General features: G+C 33.7%; 2 protein-coding genes across 7 annotated transcripts; both read right to left on the reverse strand.

Moving 5' to 3' along the window:
- Positions 1-343: 343 nt before the first annotated feature.
- On the reverse strand, positions 344-10,933 carry LOC111410861. 5 transcript variants are annotated; one of them, XR_002705778.1, is made up of 6 exons: positions 9,324-9,553; positions 5,253-5,358; positions 4,904-5,162; positions 2,757-2,910; positions 883-1,027; positions 344-766 (listed from the first exon to the last, which is right to left on the reverse strand). XR_002705778.1 is itself a non-coding variant. In XM_023041439.1 (6 exons), the coding sequence occupies exons 3-6, from the start codon at positions 5,334-5,336 to the stop codon at positions 748-750; spliced, it is 507 nt and encodes a 168-aa protein (XP_022897207.1). In that variant the 5' UTR covers positions 5,337-5,358; positions 9,324-9,488; positions 10,799-10,910; the 3' UTR covers positions 344-747. The 5 variants fall into 5 exon arrangements, 4 of the variants coding, with proteins under 4 accessions (XP_022897207.1, XP_022897208.1, XP_022897206.1 ...); XM_023041439.1 differs by lacking the exon at positions 2,757-2,910 and adding an exon at positions 10,799-10,910 and having other exon boundaries at positions 9,324-9,488; XM_023041440.1 differs by lacking the exons at positions 2,757-2,910; positions 9,324-9,553 and adding an exon at positions 10,799-10,933.
- A 467-nt stretch (positions 10,934-11,400) lies between these two features.
- LOC111410862 (malate dehydrogenase-like) lies at positions 11,401-14,872 on the reverse strand. Of its 2 annotated transcripts, none has more exons than XM_023041443.1 (7): positions 14,724-14,872; positions 13,782-13,940; positions 13,379-13,554; positions 12,875-13,152; positions 12,163-12,298; positions 11,960-12,071; positions 11,401-11,717 (listed from the first exon to the last, which is right to left on the reverse strand). In XM_023041443.1, exons 1-7 carry the CDS (start codon positions 14,764-14,766, stop codon positions 11,623-11,625), a joined length of 999 nt encoding a protein of 332 aa, XP_022897211.1. In that variant the 5' UTR covers positions 14,767-14,872; the 3' UTR covers positions 11,401-11,622. The 2 variants fall into 2 exon arrangements, with proteins under 2 accessions (XP_022897211.1, XP_022897210.1); XM_023041442.1 differs by lacking the exon at positions 14,724-14,872 and adding an exon at positions 14,294-14,473.
- Between the last annotated feature and the right edge of the window lie 5,389 nt (positions 14,873-20,261).

The raw sequence follows: 20,261 nt of genomic DNA on the forward strand, positions 1-20,261 counted from the left end.
TTTAAAACATATTAAAATTATGCATCCAATACGAGAACTAATCAAATTTTTTAATACTCAATATTTAGTAAAGAATGTTCTGAACTTTAATCACAAGTCTCAGAGCATGGCGCAACGGTAAGTTGATATCAGGATATTCCAGACTTCTTAGAGAACTATATCTTCAAGAAGGTATATATGCTGAAAAGATGTTCCGTTGTTATTTTGTCAGTTTCTAATGGGACGATCACATATATTGTGCTGTATCGACTGTCATTATGACAACTGAATTATTGTAGAAATATAGCCTAATAACTAACTTAAGTATACACCTATAAGGTACCCAATTTAAATCACTTCAAAGTCATGAAAACACTGAAGATTGATGCATAACTCAATAATTATCAAATAAGAGATGGGCATGTCATAGTAATTTAAACATATTACAAGAGATAAAAGAGCAAACATCCAGCAGGGAGTCCTAAACATTTTCTCAGAAAGCCTTTCCCGTTACCCTTAGAAGTCCCTTGCTCCGGGAAAGAGCCCTTTTCTCCGACACCGATAATAATCAAGCTATTATTCAGTCTTAGAAGGAAGATGCACTTCTCTGATTTAGATATCCATCCATTTATGGATTAGTACACTAAAATAGCCCCAGTGCTTGATTTAAGAAAGGACAACAGAAAGGCAGAGGAAAAACCACTGGAAATGAAATTTGGAGTCAACATATAGCCAACCTTCAGCAGAATCCAATGATTAATGCAACTATTAATCTTCCTCCTCAACCCTGAATGAAATAATTAGCAAGAAAAGTGTAACATGCATATGGTATAGCAAGAAAATGAATAGTTAATTAGCATTCTCACTAGATGCTAAAGGTTCGCTTGAGGCGGTAAAACTTACTTTGGCTTGTCAGTTAAAGTAACCAGAGCTCTAAGTACACCTGGACTGATCTTGTCAGCAAGAACACCCTTTTCGGAAATCGAAAATGACTTTTCTTTGACATAGCTTTGAAGTTTTTTAGATTCGTAATCAATATGTGTTTGATCTGCATGACATTGTATACTAGCTATAAGCAAACAAACATCAAGACTTCCACCAGAGCAGATATATAGTTTAACGTGAATGATTGAATCAGCTTAAAGTCCAGTTTAATTACATATTCTCCTCCATGATCATAAAGTGCACGGGATACACAGTCACGCTGCTACACTAGCACATGATAGCAGATATGCCAGTCTAAGTTTATTCCATTTTCATATTTTCTTTACAATCCAAGATTTCTTTAGTTTCCCTATATATTTTACAACACTGGTAACAAGAGAACCCAAGACAGCGAAATTATATTACTGACAGCTGAATGGGAGTAAGAGGAAGTAGTAATTAATTAGCTTGAATTTACATTAAGAAAATCCTCCTGCCCAGATCTCAATTATGGAACTTCTGTGCATTTTAACAAGTCCATCAGAAAAAGATACAGACACTTAACAGCTTTATGGTCTTACTTGCTTCACTACCTTCGCATGCGATGCAATATTGTATTAAGATTTCAAAATTACTGGGACACTATAGGACTCTCAGTTAGTCAACTTCTACGAAGGTAGCATGGACAGGCAACTGCGTTTATACCTTCCTTGTTGGAGGGGTGACAATTCGTTATCTACAAAGGTAGCATGGACAGGCAACTGCGTTTATACCTTCCTTGTTGGAGGGGCGACAATTCGTTAAACTGCCAAATAGTGTTTATATCATATGCTAAGATCAAAGACGATTCAAGAGTGCCAATTTTAGTAGGATTGTTTGCCATCTTATTTTACGGCTAGCAGTTCTGGATAAATTTACTTTTTCATTGCCAGAAATCAAGTTTCTTAAACATCTACTAGTCGAAAAGAAGCTTAATTGCTAGTAAATTTGTGTTTCAATAACAATTGAATAAAATGTGATCTATAGCTTATATAAATGTATTTGGTGTTTTACAGACCAATCTTGGTAGAGCCACGAATAGCCACTTCTATAAAATTGAGGCAACGCTGTTGACTGGAACGGGTACAATCTTTTAGGTAAAAGTTCAAAAATTATACATTCCAAGTCTAGTGGAGCTTTATGTAGGGCAAAAATTACCAATACATACATTCGAAACATGGTTATACTATGCACAGAATAATCATTTCCCGGTACTGAACAATATTTTGGGGTTCTTAAAATAGAAATTAAGACATTTACGGTAGTTTCGTTGCAACTAATTGAAAACAAAAGGCAGGATATGGCCTCCTCATTATCAGGAAATGATTATTCTATTCATAGTATAACCATGTTTTGTTAGAAATCTCGAAGATTGCACAATTATTGATTTTACCATATTTTCACATTGCCTTATTTAGACTTACAGTAATTAGAATTGTTAATTTAGGATTAATTTTTCCTCCTAATTTAGGAGATTCTTTTACTTTTTCTTCCTCTCCATTGTATTATATATTGAGGGCTATAATATCACTTTAACTTTAATATAAACAAAAATACAGATTTTATTTCTGCTTTTATGGTATCACAACAGGCTCTCTAAAGCCTAACAAATCATAACGACAGTCCCTGTCAACAGTCAAAGTTCTACAACGTTTGAATTCTAGCACAGTGAGGTCAAAACCACCCATACAATGGGATGGACTAGTGTAGAGAACTCCTTTCAACTCACAGTAGAGAAATTTAATGGGAGAAATTATAGGCAGTGGACTCAATCAATTAGATTGATAATCGATGGCAAAGAAAAATTGGGCTACCTGACCGAAGCAGCGAAGAAGCCAACTGACACCTCTCATCTATTGAAATGGCAATCTGAAAACTCCATGGTCATAGCCTGGTTGGTGAACTCGATGCTACCATCCATAGGAAAAACGTATCTTTTCCTCCCAACATCGAATGACGTCTGAAATGCTGCTATAGAGATGTAATCTAACTCAGAAAATTCCTCCCCGGTCACAGCTTGGTTGGTGAATTCGATGCTGCCATCTATAGGAAAAATGTTTCTTTTTCTCCCAACATCGAATGACGTCTAGAATGCCGTTAAAGAGATGTACTCCGATTTAAAAAATTCCTCCCAAATTTTCGAGATTAAAACTAGATTATGGCAAGATCCAAAAAGGGAATCAGTGTTTCACAACGGAAATATATTCATAACATCTTAACAGAAACAGGCACGCCTGGATGTAAGTCAAGTGACACACCTATTGAGGCTGGAGAGAAAAAGACAATGAAAATCCACTTGAAAAGGACAAATATCAACAACTTGTTGAAAAACTAATTTACTTATCTCATACTAGACCTGACATTGCCTTTGTGGTAAGTGGTAAGCCAACATATACATAGCTTAAAGGAAATTCCCATGGAAGTGGTATACAGAATTCTAAAGCATCTCAAAGGCTCTTCAGGAAAAATGAATATTTTTCAAGAAGAATGAAAGGAAGAAAGTGGAAATATTCATAGATGTAAACAGGGCAAGTTTAACAGATGATAGAAGATCCACTACAGGTTATTGTACCTTTGTATGGGAAAACTTGGTGAAACAACGTGTTGTGGCAAGAAGCAGTACTGAAGCTGAGTACAGAACAATTCCTCAAGGGATGTGTGAAGGATTGTGGTTTAAGAAACTTTTGGAAAAACTACAAGTCACAATAGAACTTTCAATCAAGCTTTATTGTGATAACAAAACAGCCATCAACATTTTTCTCAATCCGGTTCAACAAGATAGGACCAAACATATACAAGTGGACGGACACTTCATCAAAAAAAATGTTGAAGATGAAGATGTCTGTATGACCTATGTTCCTATTAAGGAGCACATTGCAGATATATTCACCAAGGGAAGGGCCGGACAAAGTTTCGATGATTTCACATGCAAGTTGGAAATGGTCAACATTTACCATCCAATTTAAGGGAGAATGTTAGAAATCTTGAAGATTGCACGATTATTGAAATTAACATATTTCCACATTGCCTTATCTAGACTTACTGTAATTAGGACTGTTAATTTAGGATTAATTTGTCCTCCTCTTAATTTAGAAAATTCTTTTCCTTTTTCTTCCTCTCCATTGTATTATATGTTGAGGGCTATACTATTACTTTAATATACACAGATACAGATTTTACTTCTGCTTTCATGTTTCGAATATATGTATCTTGTGGTTTTAGAATGCCTTCCTCTACAGCAATCCTTACCAATATTCATTACGTCTTTCTAGTTCAGCACTTATCCTAGAAGTTCCAAGTTTGTAAAGGGATTTATATTTATTTTATTTATTTATTCTTTTTTTTTTTTTTTTGGGGGGGGGGGGGGGGGGGGGGGGGGGGGGGGGGCGTTAATTAATAAAAAGTTGACGATAAAAATTCAATAAAAAGGTCAAAAAGATGAGTGCTATAATAATACTTAGGACAATAAGTAAAATTAGAATATCATAAGATAAATAGAAGAAGTGATTCAATTTTGTCTCAATTCACGTGTTATTGTTCTTGCACGCTTTTATCAACGATAATTATGGATAGTCAAGTTGCAGGACACATAGGCCATAGCTCTGTTGTTTTTAGAGTTTGACGTTACTCCTTCGAAACCAATTCAACAGAATCACCTGAATGTAAAGAAATGATCAACAAGATCCAAAAAGTAATTCGAGCCCACCGACTTCACGATATTTCTTTAAAACGAATTTGCTGCCTTCAATGGTGCAAAAGGCGTCCAGCAATCGTTTTTCAAGATAGAATTTTTTTTTTTTTTTTTTTTTTTTTGTTTTTTGTGGGGGGGGGGGGGGGGGGGGGGGGGAATTGGTGGCTGGAATTCCCTAATGGAGAAGTTGAAAATCAAGATAAAGGTACTTCGAAATACAACCTATGTACATTATTGAATGAACATTTGTCAAAAAGATATATAAAATACCTTTCTCTAAAATGGTATGAGCAGCATGGAATGGAATGCTGGCGAAAAGATCAGTGCCCGGAAACATTAACCATGTCTTCTCTTTTGAATCGTGATCACCACAGCTTGCACAGATTTCTTTCACCAGCGGCCTTGATTCAACATCCCTCATTATTGACTCGAACGGCAAAGGGACACTAGTCTTTGTCGTTTGAGCTCTCCTTCTTAATGCCGTCAAAGCTTCCCTATTCCCCTGTCTCACTCTGTCATTTTCAACCAACTGCAACGCATTACCCAGAAATCAGGAAACTGTTGAGATAAAAATGAAAATATTTCTTTCTAAGAACAATAGTTTTTCAAATTTAATTACCTGATGGCGAGCTAATAGAAGATTTTCAGCTTCCATTTCAACTTCAATGAGGCCTTGCTGGAATTCTTTCATTATTTCATTCATTTTGCTTCCCAAACAAAATAACCTGAGAGTGGTGCTTAAATTGTCAAATATGCTTCATTTGTAATACAATTATATTAACTGAACTGCAGATTAAGCATACATACGATGCTTCAATACTAGGCTTTAACATATAAAATCTTCATAGAATACTCTGAAGATGGAACTCTCAAAATTTAAAAAGAAAAAAGAAGGAAATCAAGAACTCCTGATAAAACAAGCAAGTGATTCTGCAGAAAACAGACTAGGGTTTTCATTCAAGTGAATAGTGACACTTTCGTTTAAACTCTTTTTTCTCCACTTTGCGCTCAATTGTTTCCACTCCGGTTTATTTTTTCGCTGTATATTTTAAACAAATGAACCAAGTGCACATTTCTTTCCATCCATTCTCCCCCCTTCCTGGCTCTCTCTCTTTTCTCCTCTCCTCTCCTCTTATAGAATTTTACTTACTGGAGCAAACATACTGCATCAAGAGGAGGTTGAATTTTTAAACAAAAACTAATTACATTTATATTCTACTTTTCATTTTTTTTTTTTTTTTAAATATAGGTAATTACACTTATATTCCACTTTTAATCCAGTAAAGGTAGACTAATAATTTACAGAAAATAGGGCAATGCTGTCCCTTTATTAGTCTTTCTATCAGATAAAATCCTTCATTGTCGATTATCTTTATTTATTGTTACAGGGTGCCTAGTTGTGTAATATATTGTTACAATCTACTGTCATGTTATGAAGTATAATATACTTAATTATAGGAGAATTGTAGCAACGGTACCAAAACCTTTTATTGAGTAGCAGACTTGACACAAACCTTTCATTTGTGCCACCCACGATACCAACATTTCAATAATTCATACCTGAAGTCCAAACCCATTCATTTGACTTATAGTTGACCATAAAAATAAATTTTGACCTCTTTTGACCAATGTAAAAGGGGTAAAATGGAAGTTTTATATTATTTTACACAAAATAATGCTATAATAATTAAATGAAAAGACAACGGAGAAAAGGGAGGACTCTCAGAGAACCACTACCACCTTCCACCGTCACCGCCAACGCTATCGCCATCTTCAACTCCACCAATCATCCTGGGTAGTATTGATGACTTCATTAATTTTTTGTGTTTAAGCATAATGCTTTCTTCTTACTACAGCCGAACCGGGCCCGTGGACAAGGTAGGAGACCGTACTTCGACAACCCTTCAGGCTTCAACCCTCAATTCGTTTCTGGTGACTCCATTTCCAGTTAGTATGGGACACTAATTGTGGTTTCTACTCCATGTCAGCCCAATTACAGTACCATTCCTCCGCCTCAATACGATTTGGGTCAACAGTTACCGGGCCAATCCCTCAACAGCGTTCTAGACCGCCACCACAGTTTTCGTAGACAACATGATCAGAAATGTAGACAACAGCAGCTGTAGTTCAGGTCGGGAGCTTCAAAGTCTGCGGATTACAAGAATTGGGAGTGTGTGAAGCCAGGACCCCTTCCTTATTGAAGTCATCAATTTTTGTTTTTTATTTTGGTTTTGATCATTGTGAATTACTATTGAATCTGTAATAGTTAAAGGTGGAGGTGGAAGGTGGCAATCTCTTTTTGATTTGGGGAAGATGGGGAAGAAGGAGAGTCCTTCCTTTTCTCTTTTATTTCTTTATATTTTTATTTAATTATTATAATATTATTTTATGCGAAATAATATAAAAGTACCATTTTACCTGTTTTACGTTGGTCAAAAGTGGTCAAAAAAATTTTAATGGTCAACTAACAGTTTGGACTCCAAGTACAAAATTTTGAAAGATTTGATATCGTGGCGTCTGGTACCAAATGAAAGGTCTAGTACCTCTCCTTATTTAATAGTTTAACATGCTCAAAGTTTTAACTTTAACACATTCTTTTAAGAATAAAGATGCTTGGCCACCATGTGGCTCCTAGTAGGGGCGAAAACAGGATTTTAGTTAAGTGCGGACAAATTTTTTTTGACGCTGTAAGTCGAGGTTTTGGTCATAGATTTAATGATTCAGTGCAATTCACAACTTCACATAATCAATTTACATTCCAATTCACACTTTCACATAATGAATTCACAATCACAATGCAATATATACTATCAATCCAATTCAATTCACAACTTCATAATGCAATATATATTATTTCCAAATTTCAACTTCCAAGTGACAGTGTAAACAACTGTTGTGTATGTAGCTCATATAGAATGGAACACAGGTTCCCTTGATCAAATGGGCCGATATCGAAGCGAAGCGGAATGGAGTGAAAGGAGCGTAGCGAAGCGACGGCATCAGCCTTGCGCATGTTTAATTCACTGTCTGGTTGCTAGGGACGCTAAATAGGTTAGGGTTGCGAGGGCAACGCCCTGTGGTATGGTAAAATGTTTTTTTCTTGTACGGACCGTAAAATCTTATATGTGCCCAAACTAGAGTTAGTATAAATAATATGTTGTAACCTTATTTTTCACTACCGAATAAAATTATCTTCGTTTCGCTCTCGTGGACGTAGGCACACTGTCGAACAACGTAAATTCTTTTGTTGATTTCTATATTTCATCTCTTTATTATTGCGGATAAAATCCAACAGCAACTTACAATCGCAGATTCGTAGAGAGCCAGAGGCAACAATGAACTGGTCCACTGGAAGTCCGTGCCAAAATCAATTGAAGAGCAACGTGTAGAAAGTACTGCTTCGAGCAATTGAAGAACAAAGCACTAATTTCTCACTGATGGAAATTTGGGCTTTACCTTTTTCTTTTGCTGGCTGCCCAACCAATTCAAAAATCAAAATCATCTTCTTTTGTTACAATTTAATGAGCAACCGACGGAGCTGCTATAATGTGCAAGCGTTGCTTGCTAGTTTGCAAGGCTACAACAGTCCAACGGAGGTCAGGACTCGGAGCAGGAGGAGAATGTAGAGTCGATTGGAGATGGGAGCAAGTCTGCTGGCTCCGGGAGTACGTACCGTCAAAGATGGCAAGGGGAACAGCGGGCAGTTATGGGAAGTGTGAAGGGACGAAATCACAAAGGGTTGAAGTGATTCTGTGATTGAATCGAAGAGCAATCAATTGAGAATTTGAGGGGAATGAGTCGTAGGGTCAGTAAATGGGTCATAAGCATTGGGCTTATCTAGGCTAGACAATGAAAGTGAGTTATAAAAAGGGGAAAAATCCATAATTAAGAGGTTAAGTATTACTTATTTCAAAACTCTAAACAAAAGTGTTTAAATTTCAAAAATCAGTTTTTTATTAAAATTTAGTTATGATTTAATTAATTAATTTAGTATATTAAGGTCACAAATCCATACAATTTGGTCACAAATTAACGATTTAGTTAATCATATATTATTTTTCAATCATGAATAAAAAATTTCATAGATCAAAAATTATTTGACAACCACATATCAAAAATTTCATAGGTTACAATTTGTTCATCGGTCACAAATAAAAAATAATAATAAATAAAAAAATAGGTCACAATTTATTTATCAATAGTAAATTACAAATTTCATAAGTCACAATTTATTATATTGTCAAAAATTATTAAATTATTGGTCACAAATTAATAAAATTTTAGGTAATGTATTATTCTTTGGTCACAATTTATCAGAATGATCCTTTTCTTTACAAGTTTCCCCTCAGCATCAATAGTGGACGACGATCCATTAGAAGGGAAAGCTAAATCCTTAAACCCATGATTCATTTTGTACCCATTCACATGATTCTCTACAGGTAATACTGGTTTTGAGCAGCAATTGAACTTAAAATCATTTGTAGGAGCCAAATATTGCCCAACAAAATCCATAAGAACGAGGGACAAAAAGATTGAAAATTAAGAACTGGGCTTCCTAAATTTATGAAATAAATAATGAATTCAGCAACTGAGATGAATTTTAAAACACACAAAAAAATAATAATAACAGTTAAGAAAAAATGACAAAAAAATTGAAAAATTAGAATTTAGAATAATGACTAAATAGTACCTGCAAGAGGAAAAGAGAGATACAATGAATCAAGACAGGAATCTAGATCTCGAGCTAAGGTTTGACAATTGAAACAAATGTTTGAACGAGGCGAGATAACGAGGCACAGTGGTGGTGTCAGGCCGCTTCACTCAGACGGCTTCCAGTGGCTTCACTCCAGCGGTCCTTTCCGATAGAGAGAGATGCCAGAATATAGAGAGAGAGAGAAGAAAGAGGAAATTATATATTAATTGATTTTTAAATATATTAATTAGTTAACAAAAAAAAAAAAAATCTGATTATTGATATATTAAAAGCCTGTTTGGGAGGGATTTTTTACTTCAAAAAATTAATTTTTTGACCCTTATTTCACTATATCAATCGTAATTTTTGACTTTTTCTCTCACAAGTGGATCTCTCTTTTCTTCTAACGGTCAAAAAATCAATTCCCAAAATCTCGGGACCTAAACATAACACGTGATATATGAAATGAGATGTGGTAGTTTTTGTAATTTCCAAAAAAAAAAAAAAAAAAAAAAAAAAAAAAAAAAAATATTTAATAATGTTATACCACGTAAGATGTCATCTATGATGACTATTGCGCTCGTTGATTATGAATTCTAAGAAATATTGTACAAAAATATTTCATTTTAATTGGCAATTTTCATGTAAAACAAAGTTAAATGAACACCAAAAGATAAATTATTTTTTTGATTTTTTATTTTTTTTGTTGGCAATGAAAACAAATTTCATTTCCAATACCAGTAAAATATATTCCTTTAATTGATAATTTTCATGTAAAACAAAGTCAAACGAACACCAAAAAACACTTTTATTTTAATATTTTTCATGTGAAAAATTATACCAATCAAACACAATAATTTACAATTCCCAAAAAACAATTTCTAGGTAATTCAATTCCTTAGAATTCATTTTCAATTCAATTACATTTTTACAATCAAACGGACCCTTAAAGTAATTTCATGTAGACTTATTGCAACTTTGATTAATAAATACTCATTTCAGTGTCCTAACCAAAAGTATGAAACAAAATTTCAGCAAAATTTATAACTAAATTTCAACTTCATTTCCCAAAATGTATATAAAGAATAAAAGAATAAACCAAAAATAGGCAAGATAAGTTTTCCACCAATCTCTAACTTGCAATAATCAATTTATGGGGACTTAAAAATGCTCTTCTGATTATTTTCCTAAAGCCCTCCTTCAGACTTAAACATGAATTTTCAGGAAGAATCTCCAAAGTTCATAAAATTGACATATATAAGTGGACGGCAGAAAAATTCATAAAAAAATAAAATCGATGACAAAAAAGAAAATTAGTACACAGATTTTCGTTCAGCTTTGAACAAATGAAGAAGTTTCAATCCTCAATAGTTTCTGAACAGTTAGACAGAAAAATAAAAGAATTCTTTTTAAGAAAGAAAAAGAATTTTACGCAACTAGACATGAAAATAGATTTAGCCGTATATTTTTACCTGATTGAGCGTGAATAATATGAAATAAAGGGACAATTATCCAATTTCCGATTTCAATTGGCGGCCGATTTGGGATCAGGGAGATTGAGACGGAGTTGCGACGAGAATTAGAAAAAAAGGCGGCTTTGCGTTGTATTAGTTTTAGGAAAATTGTGCTAATTGGTCCTCAATTTATGGTCTTTATTTCAACTTGATATCTTACTCATTTTCTCCATAGTACTATTACTTGCCCTCGGTCCCATTTCTCTCAAAATTCATTTGTTTAAAATTCATTTTTAATCTCACATTTTTAAATATACATTCTCCATCAATCTGCTATTCCAAAATAAGACTCAAACAAAGCCTAATATTTTAATTTTACAATGCATTCGTTCGTCCCGAATGTTAAAATGTCGGATAGATATTAAAAACCTTATTATTAATTAAAAAAACAAAAAAACTTTCAAGAGAAATCAACAAGTCGAATAAATTCAATAGGAACAAAACAAGCAAGAGGGGTGGGACATGTCGTGTTTTGTGAATCTCACATCAAAACAAACAAGCATGCGAGATTCATAGAGGGTTATGAACTTTCATGTCATCACTCAGTAGGGACACTTGCATTGCAAATTGATTAACAATTTACTGTAAATGAGTAAAAATAATTTCTTGAATACAGCATATTGGAAAATAATTTCCTCGAGGCAACTCTCATTTAGTTAACAACATTCTGTTAAAAGGTCACATGAATAAATAGATTTATTATAGTATGATTCTTTTTTTACTTTTAAGTAAAAGCCAACAAAAGGAGACAGTAGACACACTGGGAAAGATTGAGTGCACTCTCATTTGAGGCATGAATAGGCCAATGATTTTTCCTCGACCAATTCCTTTGCTGTGGCATCCATCTTCGCCCTCGAAAATTCATCTATCTTGAGCCCTGCAAAGAGAACACCATTTAGTGCTTGTTTGGTAGGAATTTTGATAGGTGATTTTTTGACCGTTAGAGAGAAAGTGGGTCTACCCGTGAGAGAAAAATTCAAAAATGACGACTGAAATAGTGAAATAATGGTCAAAAAATTAATTTTAATTGGCTTTTAAACCCTACCAAACAAGCTCTTAGCCTTTGATCATTGTCATGTTGTGAAGAACATATATTGTTCTTGTAAAATCGATACTAACCTTGCACAATCGACCATTCTCCTTTCTCGCAAGTAACTGGGAAAGAATAAATTATGCCAGGCGGGACACCATAAGAGCCATCAGAATACACTCCCATTGACACCCAAGTGCCCTGGACAAAAGATGAAAAGGTAACAAATAAAATGAATATAAGATGAAGCCAATATAAATATGTTTATTAAACGTTCAATGTAAACTAAGACCTTTGGAGTTCCAAGAACCCAATCATGCACATGATCGCAAGCGGCGCTTGCAGCAGATAGTGCACTGGATAGTTTTCGGGCTTTTATGATGTCTGCACCCCGCTGCTGGACGGTTGTGATGAACTTGGCATTTAACCTAACATATTCATTGGAAAGGTCACTGAACAAAATGAAGAATCAAGTCAATGTATAAATGTAATACAAGATAAGATAGCAGAGGATGCCGGGGCATTTAATCACAACCAGATTGTTTACTTGAATTTTACATCAAGGACAAGGAACAATAAACCAATGCCAGCATAGTATTTTGTCAGCTTTAAATAGAGCTCCAGGCTAATTGGCGATTATCCTATGGGATGAGAAAGAACTCAAGTTTTCCTCAATGTTGTTTCTATTTTTTCTGTGGCATTGCCCTTTAGTTTCTTTTCTTTTGTGCCTTTTGTCCTGATTATGTAAGCATCACCAATTACATGGCCAAGAGAACAATTGACAACTGAAGAACATATCCTTATCTAAGAGTTTTTAAGAATAATAGGTTTATTATTTTCAACCCCATTACTATAACTGATAGCAGCATGCTAATAGCCCCATGAGTGATTTTCCTTGGAAGAGGTGAAAAAGGAATTTTTTTTAGGTTCCCGTGGGGAGGAAGGTAGTTGAGCATATGAATATGAATTTGTATCAAATTAGACTGAACAATTTAGAGAGTTACCAACAATCATCTCCAACAAGTTCTCTAACAGGTTTCAGTCCATTTCCGGTGTCTACAGTCGCATGATTAACATCTGGATATTGAGTGGATGAGTGATTCCCCCATATAATCACATTCTTCACATCACCAGCGTTAATATTCAGCCTTTCTGAAATCTGACCTAGAGCCCTGTTGTGATCAAGTCTTGTAAGGCAGGTGATGTTTTTCTCTGGGAATGAAGGAGCAAATTCTTTCAAAATGAGTGCATTGGTATTAGCAGGATTAGCAACCACCAACACCTGTCAATAGTGATTGAAGGCATTAGCTACAAGGAAAATGATGTCATGGTTAACTTTTTGTACACGGGAAAGTTTATCGATGTCAGGAAATCCAAAAACAGCTCAACCAACGCAACATTTAGGTTTCTTGCACAGATAAGAAGTGTATGCATGACTTTCCACGTGTCTAGAAATTCTAGAGTAGAAAAGATTGAGGTCAATCTTTTCCTCTCCAGGAGACATTTACCTTGCAATCTGGGGCAGCGTGTTTCTCTAACGCTGAGGCTTGAGCCTTGTAGATGGATACATTTTTGGACATTACCTCCTTCCTTTCCATTCCTTCCTTCCGTGGGAATCCACCAACCATGACGGCAATGTCTACACCTTTACAAGCTTCAATAACATCTGTTGTGGCTACGACACCTGCAACAGCCATATTATTCAGCAAATTTACATATATGTTGGGTAGCAATTGATGTATCCTGATTGAATTAGAATCTTAGAGTAAAATTGTGACATTTAAATATAATTTGTATGAGCAATCATTGCGAAATCCACTTTTAATTAAGCCTATATGAGGAGAGGAAATTGTAGTTCTGAGGTTTGAATTAGTCCTTGTTGATAATTATAACCATCATGGAAAGGCATACCTTTGAGAAGTGGAAAAGCAGCATCGATCAATTCCATCTTCACCCCCTTCAACGCCTCAGCAGCTGGTTCAATATCAAGCATGTGTATGATTACAGGTTGATCAGGACCTAGCATGGCCCCTCTAGCAATCATGGGAACAAGAGCATAGCCAATTTGGCCTGTGGAACAATTTCGGGTAAAGCATCAGAAGGTATCGCCATGTTACATCCCAACTCAAACATTTTCAATCCACACACAATTTAGATCAGGTAAAAATTAAAAATGCAGCAAAGGAACACGTCATATATTTGTTAGTAATGACAGCTCAGACACACAAGTAAAAGCCTATGATGACAGAGAATTGGGACTTGAAACTCAAATTCTTGAAAAATAAATATAAATTTGGATGAAATCATTTCTAGTTCGAATTTGAAGGCCTCAATTCCATGCAATAAAATGTAAATTAAATTGAACTAATCAAGATTTTGATAATAAAATAGGCTAATTCTGCACATTAGTATATAACTCGTGCCTGCAGCGCCAGTAACAAGCACCGTAACAGGTTCCTTTTCTACATTCAAGAAACCCCATATGTGTCTCACAATCTTCCATGACAAGTATGCACAGCCCAAAAGAACAAGAGGCTTTTCCATGGACACCAAATACTCCATTTCACAGGAAAAAAACAGCGAAATATCAAAGCCTCTTGTTCACTACTTAAACATTTATATAGAAACCCAATACAAAAATCAAATTGAGAATGGGGGAAACAGTTGAAAACAAGGCAACTAAAGAGCAAGACAAAATCCATAAGTTTTGAAATAGCATAACATACCCTCCTTTCAAAGAAAAGAACATAATAACACAATGCAACAACATATACTCAATTAATCATACACAATCTTGGTGCCCACGTAATTTAAGTGCATGTATTGCTTGTTTTAATGCAGAAAACAAATTACCAGCAGCACCAGTGACTAGAAATCTGATGGGGTCTTTTGCCATGGCTTAGAGGAAACGAGAGTTGTGCTTTGGATAATGAAATAAGGAGAAATTTCCGAAATCCTATATGTAGTGATCGCGTGTAGAGAGTGCAAGGATCGAGATAAATCGCATTTCGAGGTGGATATAGTGATAAGTATTGGCGTCATGATGTAAAAGGCAGCCATTACGGTTGCTGAAAAGTTGAAGTTGGTTGATCATCACGGATTTGCTCCACTGAAGTTGGTTCAAAATAATGAAAACTATTTATAGCGTTCTTTCATTTTGACCATCAAACTTATTATTTTTTTTTTTTGTAAATTAATCATTTGGATTTTGTTTTTGTTTCAATTTAAGTAGTTGTCTTGTTAAATAAACGACGGTATTGCTAGTGAAGATGATTTGGACTGTAAAAAAGTATACAAATAGATTTTTCATTTCACTTATCTTGCTTATTTAAGCAAAAAGTAATGTTAATGCAACAATTCCAGTGCCTAGTATCGACTTAGATTAAAAACACGCAGTCATCTGACGATCTAGATTATTAGTGGTGCTACATAGCTCTATTCTATTATTAAGAAAATGCCATCCTACGACAATTTGGACAACAATTCAAGTAGGGTTTGTCTGAAAATTGAGTTCACAATTCACGTAGGACTTGTCCTAAAATTAAGTAATCAAAGAACCTTAAAATAAACAATGAGTGAAGTTATCATCGGAGTACAGGGCAAGAACAAGAGTCATCATTTTATGAAAGATCTCTATCAGTGGGAGTGAGGGAAAGTTTTGTTCCAACATTAATGTCTTGACATGTTAAATTATTTTATTGATACTTATTAATATTTGAAATGTTCTGAGATGCTTTACTTGTTACTAAAAAGTCCTTGAAAAAACGGTAGTTGTAATTTGTTGATAAGTGCATTTTGTGCACTTATTTGGAGCATATTACTAAGTTTTTATATCATGGGAATGTTGATATTTCCTTAATTTGGGTTAATTTTCACTTATTTCAGTGATGAACTTGTTTCTAATGCAAGTGGAAAAGAAGAAATTGGGAAATTCAAAGTATGAGGCCTAAATTACAACATTTTAATAGTTGATTCGGACCACAAAATGAAGATTAAATATGTTGTGCATTCAATTGGATACAATTAAACATCGAAGGGTTGAAGTTGCAAGAGAAATAATTTAAAAGAATCAAGAATTAAATTTAGGAACTAAAATACAACATTCAAAAATTTTTATAATTGAGAGACTACACAGTTATTTAGAGTGGGGGACCACCCAACATCAAGGAACAATTACTGAGGCAAAGAATTTAGCCCGGGCACGACGAAAAAATTCTTGTTTCCTTATTCGATTGAAATTCTTATCGAAACAAATCTTGGGACGTATTTTAAAACCCTAAGACCGTCCCTAAGCAAGGGGACATGCATTATAACGCATTCACAAGGGTTTGAGAATAGGGAAGGAGGCAAGGAACGCCAAGATTAATTGGAAGAACCGAAGATTCAATTGAAAATTTAATTTGGTGATATCATTTCTTCAATACTATTTGTGTTTTTCCTTCCCATCATGTCTAGCTAGATTTATTTGTATTAGGGGAATAACGAACCATATGGTATGAGTTTTTAATCTTGAATTTTACATGTTTGACATTCAAAAACACGTTTTTAAGTATTAAATGGTTTATATGAATTTATTTTCTCCATGATTATTGTGCACGGTAATTATGTGAATATGATGGCTTATTTTATGCTTTTGAAAGAAGAAAAATAGGCTCGACATGGTATAAATCATCGTGGGGTCCAATAGAGGATAGAAATATACCGCTATACTCTATGTGAATCTTTAAGTGTTCATAAAAAAACATGCATTATTGCGTATTCGCATCCATCATAAAAATATAGTTGGATCATATATGAGAATATATGTAACGTTGCTCGAGACAGATTGCTGAATAAAATAAAAACATTGACTTGTCAAAATTCAATTGTGTTGTCAAAGTGTAAAACCAAGTTTAAAAGGGATTTGCATTGGGATTTGCAATCCTAGTACATTTATCATTCATTATAACACTTCAACTTGTATTCAACACAACTTGCATCTAATTTAGTTAATACATTCATAATTGCATGCATAATTTATTTTGTTATAATTTCATCAAAACACATTTTCATCATTCTTGTTTCGATTAAGGTCGCGGTAATTAAAATCGAACATAATCAATCCCTGTGAAACGATATTCGGAATCAACATCTACTCTATTACTTGTTAACGAACTGTACACTTGCGGTGTTTTTAAATCGAAAAATATTTTCATCAACACTCGTGATGATGAAGCATTTTGAACATTTCACTGAACATGCCAAAATGATTGAACCGTATCGAGTGCCAAATGCCAATAACTCAACTTGTCCAACAATATTTGTGTCAATTGCCATTCTAACAAACTATGGTAAGTAGTTGGCACCAACATTCAGCCAACAAAGCCTAAACGCGGTATAGCTTTTAAGAACATTTTCAAACGACTCTTTATTTTTAAAGAGCATATTCTATCATTTGGAGAGTATCTATACATTTAGAGAGTTAAAATTTTGAAATATTCCAACAAACTCAAGAAATATTTATTATTTTTCTCTATCTTTTATTTTAACTAATTTTCTTTAAATTATTTTATTATTTTTTTACATTGAAAATTAAAACATTTTGAATGCATTTAATTATAGAGAGCGAGCATTTGGAGTGCTAAACTAACACTCTAAATTAAAATATTAATTTAAAGAGATTTTTGTAGCATGACTTTAAATATTAACTCTTTAAAATAGAAAGTATCTCATGTTCAAAGGGCATCTTGGAGTTACTCTAATACGGCTTTTAAAAATTGCAATTTGCTATAAAGGGTAATAAATACTATGGAAATTTGCAATAGAGGTCCTAATCCTTCAAAATGCAGCGTGATCTCAAATCTTAAAATTTTAATAGCTATGTTTCAAATCTTTCAACAAATATGCGATATAAGGATCTCTGGATTGATTCTATCCAAAGGATCATTAATTGACTAAAAGTCTTGCAATTGACCAAGTTTATCACATGTGCGAAATTGTAACTCTACATTTTTCTCATCTAAAATAAAAGTAAACATAAGAAATAACTTCTCACGTTGGGGGTTTTTCCAAATTGGATTAGAATTGGTTGTACTACACGTTGGAGACTTTTCCAAGTTGGATTAGAAGCGGTTGTACCATCGTGATAAGGGAGAAGGCGCTTGTTTTAAACATTTGATGATGGAGGAACTATCGACATTGTTGTCGAGCTACCTTGGTTTACCCGAGTCTCATATCCAAGCAATAATCAATGATTTCAATTTGGATTTCTTCGATATTATTGTCGCCATGGAAATCATCGCTTTTATCTCCACAATGCTCACCATATGGTAGAGGTTGTTGAACTTTTAATTTTTTGATGGAGAATCAAGGAAAAAAGTGTCTTTTCCCCCTCCAGCATAGGTAGGGGATATTTTAATGAAGGTGAGGTTCCCATTGGGGTGGGTGAAGAAGATAAAGAAATATATTTCTTTTTTATTCTGTTTTTCGCCTTCTTTTGTTGCTTTTTATTTAATTATTTTAGATGGGGAAATCTAGAGTTATTATTATGTCAATTTAAAAATGACTGAATGCCTGATTTTTGGTCAACTAATGATTCTTTGGATAGAATATAAGTCAAGAGTTCCTTATATCACATATTTATTGAAAGGTTTGGAATGTATTTACTAGAATTTAAAGGTTTAGGACCTCTACTACAAATTTCTCTAAAATATTATTTGCAATTTGCTTTAAGTCCTTGTTTGAACTCCATTCTTCCAAAAATTCATTTTCAACCACACATTTTTTAATAAAATAATATTTCACACAAACTCAAAACTTTTCCTTAATTTTGACAACACATTTCTCATCAATCACTATTTAAAAATACATTCTTTCACTTAAAATGGAGCTCAAACAAAGGCTAAATGATAATAAATAATAGGGGAATTTTCAAAGTTGTCATTTTCACTTTATGTGAGCAAAAATGTCACTTTTTGGTATGAAATGTCCAAATTACCTTTAATGACATATTTTTATTAGCATTTAATGCTTGATTTGAAGAAGTTGATTATGTTGATGTGATAATTTATTTTGTGTATAAAAAATATAGATAAATGTGTATTATATTGATTAATATGAATTTGTGTTAATAAAAAAAGATAAAAGAAATTAAAAAATGAAACATAAACAAATATATCTTCTTCTTCCCATACAAACTGTAATTTTTCTCATCTTCTTCATTTTCATTGATGAAGAAGATTTTTCTCTTATATTCATAATCCATTTTAAAAGGTTAGTTATTAGAAATTATTTATATTTTACTTCTACAGTTTACCATTTTGTAAATGTTAAATACAACCTGGACATATTTATTTGAAATTTTTGAAACTATTATTCAATGATTTCTTTATTTTTGAATCCTTCACAAATGTGATTATCACCATTAAAGTTTTGAGTACTTTCTTCTATTCAAACCAAATAATGTCTCTTCAATGACAAGGCCAATTTGACATTTTTCATTTAGCTCAATACTAATGATTACATTTAATGTGTTGTGTTGAAAAATCTGTTCCGCCCACTTTCTGCTTCTCGATATTTTTGACGGTTCAATTGTCGAATTTAACATTTACAAACCGTCGGGTTAGAAGTCGGGCTAGACGTTTGAAATGTCGAACCCAATGTTTACAAACTGTCGAAATATATAGTTTTACTGTCAAATTGAACACTTAACAACGATGGAAAGCCTTGATTTGACATTTCGCTATTATACAAATTTACGTATTATGCAGTGCCACTTTCATACTATTAAATGCCGACATATTGATTTTGCATAATTCTTATCATTGCAATCCTAATATTTCAGGTATGAGTAATCATTTGAGATTCATTGTATCGCATGGGGGAAAGTTTGTTCATGCGGATGACGAATAGAAATGGAGATACGACAAAACCACTTCCATTCTGATTCCGACAAGTAATATCGTAGCCGGACTTTTGTTAATGTTCAAGGAAAATTTGATATCACTCAAATTGAATTGAAGTTCGAGGTCTTTAACTTGAATATACCTCCGGCCGAAATACGCGACGATAAAGACTTATTTTCATCATATCTCAAATTGAAATTGAAAGACAATTAGTGTGATGCTTTTAAAGTCTAAGTGTGCTTGTATCACCTACACCTTAGTCTATCATTTATGAAAATTGTGTACATTAAATCATGTGTACCATTTCATCTTGATTGAAGCATGGTACGCACGACATTTTAATGCAAACAAAGAAGTGCTCATTATGTTTTGCAAGAAAATGATGTTAAGTGATATTACCGTGATTCACGAATGTTTTCGATTGAAACAGATCATAATATTCATTTCAATCATGCTTATTTTCAATTGGATACCAATTTTAATCAATAAATCGAACGAGTTTCGAAAG

This window comes from Olea europaea, chromosome 15 (assembly GCF_002742605.1).
Source record: "Olea europaea var. sylvestris chromosome 15, O_europaea_v1, whole genome shotgun sequence".
Lineage (NCBI taxonomy): Eukaryota > Viridiplantae > Streptophyta > Magnoliopsida > Lamiales > Oleaceae > Olea > Olea europaea.

Excerpts from the sequence above, each read along its gene's own strand:
- LOC111410861 (XM_023041440.1), bottom strand. The coding sequence starts at position 5,336 with ATGAATGAAATAATGAAAGAATTCCAGCAAGGCCTCATTGAAGTTGAA. Across the intron at positions 5,163-5,252 it reads TTCTATTAGCTCGCCATCAG|TTGGTTGAAAATGACAGAGT; the intron begins GTAATTAAATTT and ends AATGCGTTGCAG. Across the intron at positions 1,028-4,903 it reads TCATACCATTTTAGAGAAAG|ATCAAACACATATTGATTAC; the intron begins GTATTTTATATA and ends AATGTCATGCAG.
- LOC111410862 (XM_023041442.1), bottom strand. The coding sequence starts at position 14,432 with ATGGAGTATTTGGTGTCCATGGAAAAGCCTCTTGTTCTTTTGGGCTGT. Across the intron at positions 13,941-14,293 it reads GCTTGTTACTGGCGCTGCAG|GCCAAATTGGCTATGCTCTT; the intron begins GCACGAGTTATA and ends ATTGTTCCACAG. Across the intron at positions 12,072-12,162 it reads GGGTTCTTGGAACTCCAAAG|GGCACTTGGGTGTCAATGGG; the intron begins GTCTTAGTTTAC and ends TCTTTTGTCCAG.